The sequence below is a fragment of the Balaenoptera borealis genome (assembly GCF_965194805.1).
Source record: "Balaenoptera borealis genome assembly, chromosome: 13".
In the NCBI taxonomy this organism is placed as follows: Eukaryota; Metazoa; Chordata; class Mammalia; order Artiodactyla; family Balaenopteridae; genus Balaenoptera; species Balaenoptera borealis.
This window is the reverse complement of record NC_138870.1, coordinates 46,035,470-46,047,523: the sequence shown is the minus strand read 5'-3', so window position 1 is coordinate 46,047,523 and position 12,054 is coordinate 46,035,470. Positions and strand designations below refer to the sequence as shown.

Here is a 12,054-nt window from a genome sequence, read left to right as displayed (position 1 = left end):
TCAGACTCTCTCTCTTTGCCCGCTGATTTGGGAGCAATTCCATCAGGGAGTGTATGTGTATGGTGACGGGGGGGCCGGCACACAGGAAAGAGGGCCAGAAGAAGGAGGGGGATGGGGAAACGGGGCTGGGAGGAGGCAAGATCCGAGGCTTGCTCAAAGTGAGCAGAGCTCCCCATCCCACTCACGCCTACTCCGGCCCAGCTCAAGTGTCAACTTGGCCCTGGGGAATCATTTCGAGTCCAGGTCTCGGATTGCAGCCATGGCTGTTGAGAATTCGCCGCAACTCCACCAGGCGGCGCCAACGACATGGAAAAGGAGACCGCTAGGCTCCAGTGCATGTCTCTAGATTCTAGGCAGACAGGTCTAGACCCGGTCTCAGACAAAGGAAGAATCCAAGTTTTTGTACCTCTGGTGGGAAACGCACACCAGCAACACTCAAGGCATGGGAATAAGTGGGGGCAGGGACTTGGGAAACTGAGCTGTAGGCTCTACTCGGCCCCATATAAGCAGTGACCATGGGGTTAGTCCTTACCCTCTCGAGACCTCAACTTCCCCATCTGCAAAATGAGCAGGTTTGAGTCTCTTAAAAGTTCATTGAGACTTCATGGATCCACGACTAAAGTGCTGGGACCGTGCCATTTACAGATATGCTAGAATGCCTTCTCATCTGGTTCCCTAAATGGTCTATGGGACAAGAGGGCACACATCGCTCACTGCCTCCCACATGATGCTGGGGGAAGGGGTCTCTTCTCTGTCTTCAGAATTCGACTCAACCACACGCTCACAAGAGCAGCCAGTGATTCTGTGACCCACCCCCCCTCGCTCTAGTCCAGCTGGGCAGCAGAAGGTCAACAAGAAAGGCCAGACCAGAACCCAGCCTCTACACGGGCCCCTCCTGAGTTGCATTTTCTTTGCTCACTTCCACCTCTCTACCCACTTCCCTGTCTTGCAGAAGAAAGGGGGAGGGAAGGTGGGATGACGACTGTTAAAGAGGAAGGAGAGGGGGAAGAGGGGCCTCCTGAGTTAGTCAATTGTGAAGTTGGGGGTGGGAGTTTGCTGTAGGCTCAGAAACGGAACCCAACAAGGAGTTTTGGGGGTTTTTTTGTGTGTGTGTTTTGTTTCGTTTTGTTTCAGGTCGATCTAGCTCAAAAAAAGACAGAGACTGGAGATCTAGAAGTCTGAGGGGCAGGAGTGGCTGAATAGGAGAGTGGAATGAGAAAAGCCGGGGCTGGATCACATGTGGGGAGAGAGAGGGGGGCTGGAAGAAATCGGGGTTAGAGGGGCTGAGATATTAGCATGTCCCACAGGTACTTCAAATCTGGTATAAAACTGAATTCATTATTTACCCCCTTCCCTAAGCCTGCTATGCTTCCCACATTCCCTATCTCATTGATTAAGAGAACCACCATCCACCTGGAAAACTGGGAGTCCTCCTAGTCTTCCCTCTTCCTAACCCTTTATCTAATGAGTCATTAAATAAATCCTATTTGACCTCTTAAGGACCTATGGATCTCGATCATTGTTCTCTATTCCCACAACCGCTGCTCTAACCAGGACCGGCTACATCATTTGTGGGGCCCAGTGCAAAATGAAAAAGCAAAGTGTTCAAAAAGGATCTCAAGGCTGACTGCAGAGCATTAAATCAAGCACTGGACCCTTCTCAGCACAAGGCCCTGTGCGATTACACGCGCAGGTGGCACGCCCACCAAACCAGCCCTGGCCCTAACTCAGGCCCTGCCCACCCCCCCTTGTCCGAACTGGTGCCTCTTTACTGGTCTCTCTCCCTCTGGCCTGCAGGCTTTCACTCCTTACCCACAGCTCTCCAAGTGTAAATCTCCTCCAGGATATAACCGCAACTCCTCAGCACGGCACACAAGGCCTTCCTTGATTCTGACCCCACTCACCTCTCCAGGATCGTCCCCCTTGCCCCCTCCTGCACAGGCTTTGTTCGCCTCTACCTAAACCTCTGTGACTCTGTGCATCCTGTTCCCTTTATCTAGAATGTCCTTCTACTTATCCGCCCAAAAAACTCCTGTTCATCACTCCCAATCCAGTTCAGGTGTCTCTCTGTGAACCCTTTCCTGGTCCCCTCCTCGGCAGTTCGCTCCTTTTCTCTAAGTCTCTGATGTACTTCACAGAAGGGTCGGCAAACTTTTTCTTAAAGGGCCAGATAGCAAATATTTCAGGTTGTATTGGCCAAGAGGTAAAATTGAGGGTATTATGTAGGTACCTACATAGGTAACCATTTTAAAATGAAAGAAAACATTCTTGGCCCATGACCCATATGAAAATACATAGTGGGCCAGATTTGGCCCAAAGGCCAAACTTTGCTGACCCCTGCTTCAGAGGACCAATTAGGCCCTTATATATTTACATATCTGTCTCCTCCCCTAGACTACTCACAAGGCCATGCAGCATCCCCAGGGTCTAGCTCAGAGTCCAGTGCATAGTAGACACTCAGTACGTTTTTGGTGAGTGAATGGATGAATGAACCAATGATTGGGAGCCTGAGCCCCTGTGAGGCGGGAAGCCAGAATCCTAGATGCTTCATTTCCCACCTTTCTTCGTCTGAATCCTTTTTCAGATGTGAACCATCTCCAAGTTCTGGAGAGAGGGAAGGCAGTGTTCTCCCAAAACAAACCCAAGGCTTCTGGGGTGCTTAGAGTTGCTCCTAGAACTTGGTCTTGTCCTTTGGCCCCTTGAGAAGTGGCCCAGATACTCTGATGCTCTGCCTCCCTGTCCCAACAATTCTCGGCAATGATCTTATAGGTGTCCTGCCATGCAAAGAGAGGAAGGAAACAGAGCTTGGGTTTCAGGAAGGAGAACTGAAGGAGTGATAAGACTTTGGAGTAAGTAGCAGGGAAATTTCAACAGAGAAGCCCAGATTTCACTAGCTAAAGCAAAGTGAGTAGGACCAGAAGCAAGGGAGGAAGCAAGGGAGGAAGTGGCTGAGGTTGTATAACTGGGGAGCTTCTTGTTGTTCCAGTCTAGTATAATAGGAGACAGGAGAGCAGAGCACCTCCTGTCTGAAGCCTGACTGCCCACCAGAAAGGACTGCTCTTTGAGTGAGTTGGACGTCTTCCACCAGAGAGAGATTTGAAGGCTGGGAGACTCAGGTGAGTACTTTGGTGGTGGGAGTACTTTTACATTCTCTGTCTCCTCATCTCCCAGGTGGTAAAAACAGAAAAAACTGAGGCCTGGGACTACAGACAGAGGGGACTATTCTCCTGAATACAGAGGAGAGGGGACTCCTGGGTGGTCTTAAGGGACAGGGAAAGAGTTAGAAAGGTCGGAAGGTGCTGGGGTTACTGAGAGTATCTGGATGGATATTGAAAAGGCCGGGAGTTTGGAGTGGACAGAAATTAAAGTTAGATAAAAATTTGGGAAAATCTTTGAAAATGGGAAAGGAAGGGGTTGGGGATCTTGGGATGAAGAGGCCTGGGAATGGCTCAGGAGGCTGGTGAGATCCTGGAGTGGTTCAGGTGTTCAGGAGCCCAGAGTTATCCAAGAGATCTAGGGACTTCCCTGGTGGTCCAGTGGCTAAGACTCCATGCTCCCAATGCAGTGGGCCCAGGTTCAATCCCTGGTCAGGGAACTAGATCCCACATGCTGCGAGTAAAATCTTGCATACCGCAACTAAAGATCCCGCACGCCACAACAAAGTTTCCTGCGTGCCTCAACTAAGACCCAGAGCAGCCAAATAAATAAATAAATAAAATTTTTTTTTTTAAAAAAAAGAGAAAGATCTAAGTTCAAGGTCAGGTTCTAACTCCCTCTTCCTCTTCCCCCTACCCCACCCCTTTCAGCCTCCATCATGTGGAACACCTCTGATGCCAATTTCTCCTGCTACCATGAGTCTGTGCTGGGCTATCGTTACGTGGCAGTTAGCTGGGGCGTGGTGGTGACCGTGACAGGCACTGTGGGCAACGTGCTGACCCTGCTGGCCTTGGCCATCCAGCCCAAGCTCCGTACCCGCTTCAACCTGCTCATCGCCAACCTCACAGTGGCCGATCTGCTCTACTGCACCCTTCTCCAGCCCTTCTCTGTGGACACCTACCTCCACCTGCACTGGCGCACTGGTGCCACCTTCTGCAGGGTCTTTGGGCTCCTCCTTTTTGCGTCCAACTCTGTCTCCATCCTCACCCTCTGCCTCATCGCCCTGGGACGCTACCTCCTCATTGCCCACCCGAAGCTCTTTCCCCATATTTTCAGTGCCAAGGGCATCGTGCTTGCACTGGTGAGCACCTGGGCGGTGGGTGTGGCCAGCTTTGCTCCCCTCTGGCCAATCTATGTCTTGGTGCCCGTAGTCTGCACCTGCAGCTTTGATCGCATTCGAGGCCGGCCCCATACCACCATCCTCATGGGCATCTACTTTGTGGTTGGGCTCAGCAGTGTCGGCGTCTTCTATTACCTCATCCACCGCCAGGTGAAGCGAGCAGCACAGGCGCTGGATCAGTACAAGCTGCGCCAGGCGAGCATCCACTCCAACCACGTGGCTGGGACAGATGAGGCCATGCCGAGTCGTTTCCAGGAGCTGGACAGTGGGCTGGCATCAGGAGGGCACAGCGAGGGGATTTCATCTGAGCCAGTCAGTGCCGCCACCACCCAGACCCTGGAAGGGGACTCATCAGCAGTGGGGGACCAGAGCAACAGCAAGGCAGCTAAGCAAATGGCAGAGAAAAGCCCTCCAGGAGAGCCTGCCAAAGCCAGGACAACTAAGAGAGACCAGGGAGCTCAGGGCTCTCCGTCAGAGTTTGGGAAGGTGACTCGGATGTGTTTTGCTGTGTTCCTCTGCTTCTCCCTGAGCTACATCCCTTTCCTGCTGCTCAACATCCTGGACGCCAAGGTCCGGGCTCCCCGGGTTGTCCACATGCTTGCTGCCAACCTCACCTGGCTAAATGGTTGCATCAACCCTGTGCTCTATGCAGCCATGAACCGCCAATTCCGCCAAGCCTATGGCGCCCTCCTAAAACGAGGGCCCCAGAGTTTTTGTAGGTTCCATTAGAACTATGTCCCCAGTCACCAGAATCTGGAAATGTCTCCTCCAGAACTAAGGTGGCCAGCTGGTATAAGAGTAGATGAAAGACCTTTGGGAATTTCCACAGACAACCTCTCCCCAACCCCCAAACCAGGCCTCTCCATCCCTCGCTCAACATTTCAGCCCTAGGCTGCTCAAGGTGCATTATTAATTATTAATAAACAAAATCCATCCTTTTCACATTCAGGTGTGATCTTTGGGGAAGAAGGAAATAGGCCAGGGTTGGTTTGCAGCTGGAACTTAATAGTTGAGGGTTTGGGGGGACCTAGGTCAGAGCAGGGAGGGGCAGGAAGCAGAAGGTCTGGGACACAGCCTTCAGCTGAGGGGTTTCCAGGTATAAAACATGTGAGTTGGTTTAAGAGGATTAGCCTGCCTTTTGTTTAACTTCCCAGAAACGGCCCCCACCTGCTGCCAGGATCCCCCATCACTGCAAACAGGTTTTTTCAGCTCAAAAAAGTTTTGAAATCCAGCTTTGATAGCCCCTCCAGTGAGTCCAGCCTCCTGGCCCTTGCCCTATCCAAAGAGAATGGTCACAGGGAAGAACTTCTCGCTCTGTGGAAATGGAGCTGAGCTTAGCTGAGGCAATGGCAGAAGGGTGTTCTAGCTGCCCTAGCAAGGTCATGCTTGTTGGAGCTAATTCACCTGGGTCCTGGCCCCTCCCTTCCCCCAGACTTGCTCTTGTCGTCCTGGATTACGAAAGCCGAACAGAGACTCTAGTTAAGAAGGCTCAGGGGGATTCCGTGGTGGTGCAGTGGTTAAGAATCCACCTTCCAGTGCAGGGGACACGGGTTCAAGCCCTGGTCCGGGAAGATCCCACATGCTGTGGAGCAACTAAGCCTGTGCGCCACAACTACTGAGCCTGCGCTCTAGAGCCCGCGAGCCACAACTACTGAGCCCGTGTGCCACAACTACTGAAGCTCGCGCGCCTAGAGCCTGTGCTCCACAACAAGAGAAGCCACCACGATAAGAAGCCCGCGCACCGCAACGAAGAGTAGCCCTCGCTCACCGCAACTAGAGAAAGCTGTGCGCAGCAACAAAGACCCAATGCAGCCAAAAATAAATAATAAATTAATTAATTAAAAAAAAAAAAAGAAAAGAAGGCTCAGGAGCCAAGCTGAGGGGAGAGCATATCATTCCCTTCCTCCAGTGTAACTGGCATCCTGTCACCCATGTGCTCGCGAATGCACATGCACGAATTTAAAGCACCTGTGGCCACCAGGTGACGCTGGTTCTCTGTGTTTCCTTTCTGGCTTCCCTGTTGAGGACAGAAGGTGTCAGCAAGATTGGGAGTCCAGAGATATCACCACCCTCCTGGCCAGCAGGGGTGGAGACCCAGGAATCCGCACCCCTCCCTTTTCCCCAAAGCTTAGGAAGAAAAGTGAAGAATTAGACACTTATTTTTCATGAGATATTTATTGTCTACCTGGTTGGACTGGGGGGAGCAGGGTGGGCACTGGGGATAGAATGTGAGAGTCACGCTGATGGTGACACCGCTCTGGCTGTGTGCCGTCCCTTCCCTGCCCCCAAGTCCATGGTTTGAGAGAACAAAGTCCAGAGAGATTAAGACAAGGGCAGAAAGAACCATAGTCAGGGTGGACATATTGATACCTTCATTTTCAACACACTTCCAGGGCCCAGGAATCCTGCCTCCTAATGAGGAACATGTGCTTCGGAGTGTCCTCCTCCCGCAAAAATCACAGCAGCCTATACTGAGTCAAATTCAGGTGACTAAGGCAGGGGTCCAGACAGGTGGGGTGAACGGCAGAACCAATAAAGAACATCAGCCTGGGAGTGTAGGGACCAGGGCTCCAATCAAGGCTCTCTGATAATTAGTTCAGTGAACTGGAGGAGGACCCTGGATCATTCTGGACCTCAGGTTTTATCATCTGTACAAAGATGGGGGTGGGGTGCACTCTTATGTGCTTTGTGCTGTCCTAAATCCTGTAAATATATATATTTTTAAATTAATTAATTTATTTATTTTTGGCTGTGTTGGGTCTTCGCTTCTGTGCGAGGGCTTTCTCCAGCTGTGGCAAGCGGGAGCCACTCTTCATCGCGGTGCGCGGGCCTCTCACCATCGTGGCCTCTCTTGTTGCGGAGCACAGGCTCCAGTCGCGCAGGCTCAGTAGTTGTGGCTCACGGGTCTAGTTGCTCCGCGGCATGTGGGATCCTCCCAGACCAGGGCTCGAACCCGTGTCCCCTGCATTGGCAGGCAGATTCCCAACCACTGCGCCACCAGGGAAGCCCCTGTAAATATATTATTTTGTGTAATCCTTACAAAATTTACCAAAAGGTGTCTATTATAATCTCTTGCTTACAAATGAAAAAAAATGAAGCACAAATAGGGTAAGCAATTTGTCTGAAGTCCAAGGGCTAGTAAGTGATATGATCATGATTTGAGGGCCGAAAGTCTGACTGTAGTACCAGCCCACATGTCTAACCACTATAGGACAGCAGCCTTTTTTTATAACTAGAATCAAGTGACCAGATGATCCCTAAAAATCCTTCCTGCTCAGACGTTCTAAGATTCTGAAAGTTGAGAGTTCTCTGAAGGGTTGTAAAGTGAAGGGCTTCACTTTTCATATTCCTTGAAGGCGATTCAAAAGCTTTGGCAAGTAGAAAGGAGAAGCAATAGGGATTGAGGTTAGACTTCTGGAGGGACTTCCCAATCATCAGTCGCTGGGAAAAAATGACTCAGGGAACACGGAAGGAAACCCTGGAGTCTGAAACCAGAGAGGACAGATCATAGCGAGAAAGAAACGCCCTCCTCTCTCACCCTCCACAGCCCACACACCCATACCCCACCCCTAATCTCGATAGGCGCTGAGTGAGGGAAAAGAGGAAGATTATCTCTCAGGCTTTTTCTCTTTTGCGGGTGTGCACGGCGCGCGCGTGTCCCTCGTGGTGCGGAGCTCACGCGTGTCTCGGGGAAGTGTATGCATTTGTCTTGGGGAAGTGAGTCACGGGGGCCCTCCTGAGGGTGTCAGTGTCTGTCTCTCTTTTCTCTTTATCTCTGTCAGTCTCGGGCTCTATCGCGGACTTTCTGACGCTATCTCTCAAGGCTTCTCTTTGTCTCTCTCCATCTGTCCGTCTCTCCTGTAGGCTGTCTTCATCGTTTGTACCTCCGTTATCGCCTTTCTTCTCCCGAGCTTGTTCTCTCCCGCCTGCCTCCCGCCAGCTCTCCCCGCGCCCCCTCCCCAGTCCCCCACCCCGGCGACTATCGCTCGTCCGCACACTCTCTCTCTCTTTCGCTGTCTCTTACAGGCAGATTTATGGTCAGCCCAGGGCCTCTCATTGGCCAAGCGCTGACAGGACTTGATTTAACGCCGCCTCTCATTGGCTGAGCTTGACAGGCCGATTTACGAGTCACTCTGCCATTGGCCAAAATGCCTTGGCCCTGATTTATGGCTCGGTGGCGGAGGAGAGAGGGGGGCGCCGCTGGGGAATGAGGTTGCCCCTCCCCTCTGCACCGCTTCCGTCTTCCTATCCCCTGCTTTTTCTCCCCTTGCTCTCCCTCCCTTCAAGGAACCGCACTCCCTCTACCTGTTCCTCAAGCCCTCTCCTCCTCTTTCATACATTGGGAGGGGAAAATGGGGCGTGGTGGTGGTAGGAACTGAAGCAGACGAGGAGGTCTGAAGGGGTAAACAGGAGCTGAGGAATCTGAGGGGTAGGATGGGGTAGAGTAGGGAGAGAAGAGGAGATTGGAGAGGGAGAGAGAATCCTGAGCTGAAGAGCGAAGGGGAAACTGAGGGGGCGAAGGGGGTGACCGAGGAATAGGAAGGCTGAGGAGGAAAGGAAGACTGAGGGAGAGAAGGTGGGGGGGGGGCTCTGAGGAGAAGACGGGAGAGACTGAAAAGAAAGGGCGTGTATGAGGGGGACAAATGGGCAGAAGCGGGGAGCTCCGGGCACGGAGAGAGACTTTTCTTTTCAAACCTCACTATCCAGACCGAATAAGAGACGGAAATTTCCTCTTCAGACAACGGTTCTGAAAAGGGGGAGACTTCGAGGAGCAAACACGTAGAGAAAAGCGCCGCAGAGAGGGGAGAGGGGCGCAGGAAAGAACTAGAAGGTAATAGCAAGAAAAGAGAGAAGGAGAAGGATGGGAAACTAATGGAGAAGACAGAACTAAGTTTGGTTTTTATTTGGGGGCGTGAGAAAAGGCTAATCCCTAGAGGAACGATGGAGAGCCACAACTCCGCCTCCTCCTCCTCTCAGTGAAGACCCATAGGCGTCTGCCCGGGGGCAAGTCAGACACCGCCCCCAGGAGATGTCCTACTTCCTCAAGGGTTCAGTAGGCTCCCCTTCCCTACACCTCGCTCCTCCCGCTTGCCCACCTCCCCAGTTAAATTTATGAGTTCAGGGCTGGCCTTCAGGAATTAGGAATATTTATGCTTCTTTGAGAGTGAGGTTTGGAAGGTGATATAAATAAGGGGCCATGGAGGGGCTGCAGCGCTGGGCTCCTATTTTTAGCACGGATGCTTTCCCAAGGCCCCCACCCACCAGTTCCCTCTCATCCTGAGCCAGAGAAAGGAGCACTGAGTGAGGTGGGGAATGGCTTTCAGATACCAGAAAGGGCCTTTGACTATCCTGGAGAGCCCCTCAGAGGACTGCAGAGCTTTGCAGCAGGAAGGATTGCAGGCAGATGGGGGAGGAACTTTCCAATCATCCTGGCATTCTTATCACCCCTCCTCGAGTGCAGTTACAGCATTTCTGCAGAAGACGGAGGGAAATGGGGAGAAGCCAGTTTCCCCTCTGCCCCCCTAAACTCAGTTGCTGGGGAATAAGGGAGAGGAGCCAGGAAATTCAGAGGCAGGTTTCTCTGGCTTGTCCCCTCGCTCACTGGGAGAGGAAGATTTGAAATCCTCCACCGCCCCACAGACTACAGCCTTGGTCCCTGGGAAAGGAGGCTGGGAATGCAGGGCTCAGGGCATCTCCTAGGAGTCTAAGCCCCCAACCTGTCCACCCCCACTGCTGGCTGGGAATTAAAAACAGCCAGTAGTTCACGATACCCCTGGGCCTCCAGGAAATGAGGGAGGGAGAGAGGATCTGTCCTGTGGATCCACATGACTTCTCCAGCCCTCAGCTCCAGGAGCCGTGTCTGTGACTCCCAGCCCAACCAGAGGGCTTGCTCTGGCTTGGGGAGGTAGTGAACAAAGAGGGGGTCCATGATATAGGGGGACCTAAAGAGAACAAAGAGAGGTGGGGAAGAGCTGCCCCCTCCGTCCACACGCACACTGTGCCTCCCATCCACTGTGGCCTTAGCAAGGACGGCCACAGCTCACACGCCGGACTGTGCTGCCTGGAGTGGGAGAAGGGAGGGAGAGAAAGGTCTAGACTGGCCCTTTAAGAGCCACTTAGGGTCAGAGAGCCTGGGCTACAGAGAGGGGAAGGAGCTGATGTCAGAAGACGGATGGGCAGCAAGATGGGGATTGATGCTAATGGGGGAGTTAAAGCTAAGTACCCAGAAACGCAGAGGGCAGAACTGCAGATCTGTCTTCCTCACGCTCACCCCCCTCCCCAAACCAGGGCTGTAAATCTGCCTTCTCAATTGGGGGAAGAGGGAGCGAGGAAAAACGAGATGCTCACTTCTCCCTTTTCCTGTTTTTTTCCTTACCCTGTGCAAATCCCCACCCCACCCCCCAGTTCTTTTGTCCTCTCCCAGTCTCTCCTCCCAACCCATGAACGCTTCCCACTGAAATTTCCAATTTTTGGCTTTCCATCAAGAATTGAGGGAATGGTTTCAGCTTGCAGAAGAGTTTAAAAGGAAACCACGAGAAGGTCTCCCTCATCAGCCCCTGGGTGGGAATGGGTTGGTGGGATTGTGGTGAGAGGCTGATAGACGGGAAGCTCCCAGTTGCCTCGGTTTCTCTTCCCTCCATCCTCTTTTCACTTGGAGGTAACTTGAGCAGCCTTCTCCTGGGACAGTAGGGTGAAGGCGGCAAGCAGGATGTTGGGTGCCAGGAGCTGGAAGGGGTACAGCTTCAGAGTTGGGTTTGCGGAGGCCCCTGACACACTGAGATTCTGGAGGGGCTAGTGGGCCTCCAGGGGTGGCTCGGGAAGCCGCAGGAGCTGTCCACTGAAAGATATATGGTCTGGTTTCTCGGAAACTCCTGGATCATACCGTTCCCTCTCCTTGAGCACACACCCTGCCTGCTGAGTGGAGACAGTTTCGGGCCAATAATCTATTTACTGTAAAGGCAGGGTCCAGCTGCTCCTCAACTTCTCAGGAGGCAGTTGGAGGTCTCAGGGAGGAAGACCTACTTTTTTTTTTTTAATCCAATCTGAAGTGTTTTTTTTTTTTTAATACATAAATAAATGTATTTATTTCTTTATGGCTCTATTAGGTCTTCGTTGCTGTGCGCAGGCTTTCTCTAGTTGTGATGAGCGGGGGCTACTTTTCGTCGCTGTGCGCAGGCTTCTCATTGTCGTGGCTTCTCTTGTTGTGGAGCACGGGCTATAGGCGCGCAGGCTTCAGTATCTGTGGCACTTGGCCTCCGTAGTTGTGGCTCGTGGGCTATAGGAGCGCAGGCTCAGTAGTTGTGGCGCACGGGCTTAGTTGCTCCACGGCATGTGGGATCTTCCCGGAGCAGGGCTCGAACCCGGGTCTCCTGCGTTGGCAGGCGGATTCTTAACCACTGCGCCACCAGGGAAGCCCGAGGAAGGCCTTCTCACAGTGGCTGGAGCTAATAACCCTTGGGGAATTCCATTTCTTTCTCTGCTTCCAGGTGAGACGGTATCTTCCATATTTCAGGACCCATAATCACCTTTATCTCCCTCTTTATTGGCAATCAGGGCCTGTTCTGGAGAAGTCCTTCTAGATTAGGGGAAGTTCATCTCGTTTCGCCTGTTGCAGGGCTAAACCTGAACTCCTTTCTAGTCCTGGAAATAACTGATTCTACCTGGTTTCCAAATCCTCCCCAGTATCCATAAGAGAACGACCCTAAGACACCAATCTCATCTCTTCCCTCCGCCCAGGTTTTCCTTCAGAGGCCTAAAGCCACCTCGAGGCCATCGTC

The 12,054-nt window shown here is 52.3% G+C and overlaps 1 protein-coding gene across 1 annotated transcript; it reads left to right on the top strand.

Moving 5' to 3' along the window:
* Nucleotides 1-74: 74 nt before the first annotated feature.
* Nucleotides 75-8,186, top strand: GPR84 (G protein-coupled receptor 84). The gene is made up of 2 exons (XM_082351014.1): nt 75-3,116; nt 3,807-8,186. The coding sequence occupies exon 2, from the start codon at nt 3,815-3,817 to the stop codon at nt 5,003-5,005; it is 1,191 nt and encodes a 396-aa protein (XP_082207140.1). The 5' UTR covers nt 75-3,116; nt 3,807-3,814; the 3' UTR covers nt 5,006-8,186.
* The last annotated feature ends 3,868 nt before the right edge of the window (nt 8,187-12,054 follow it).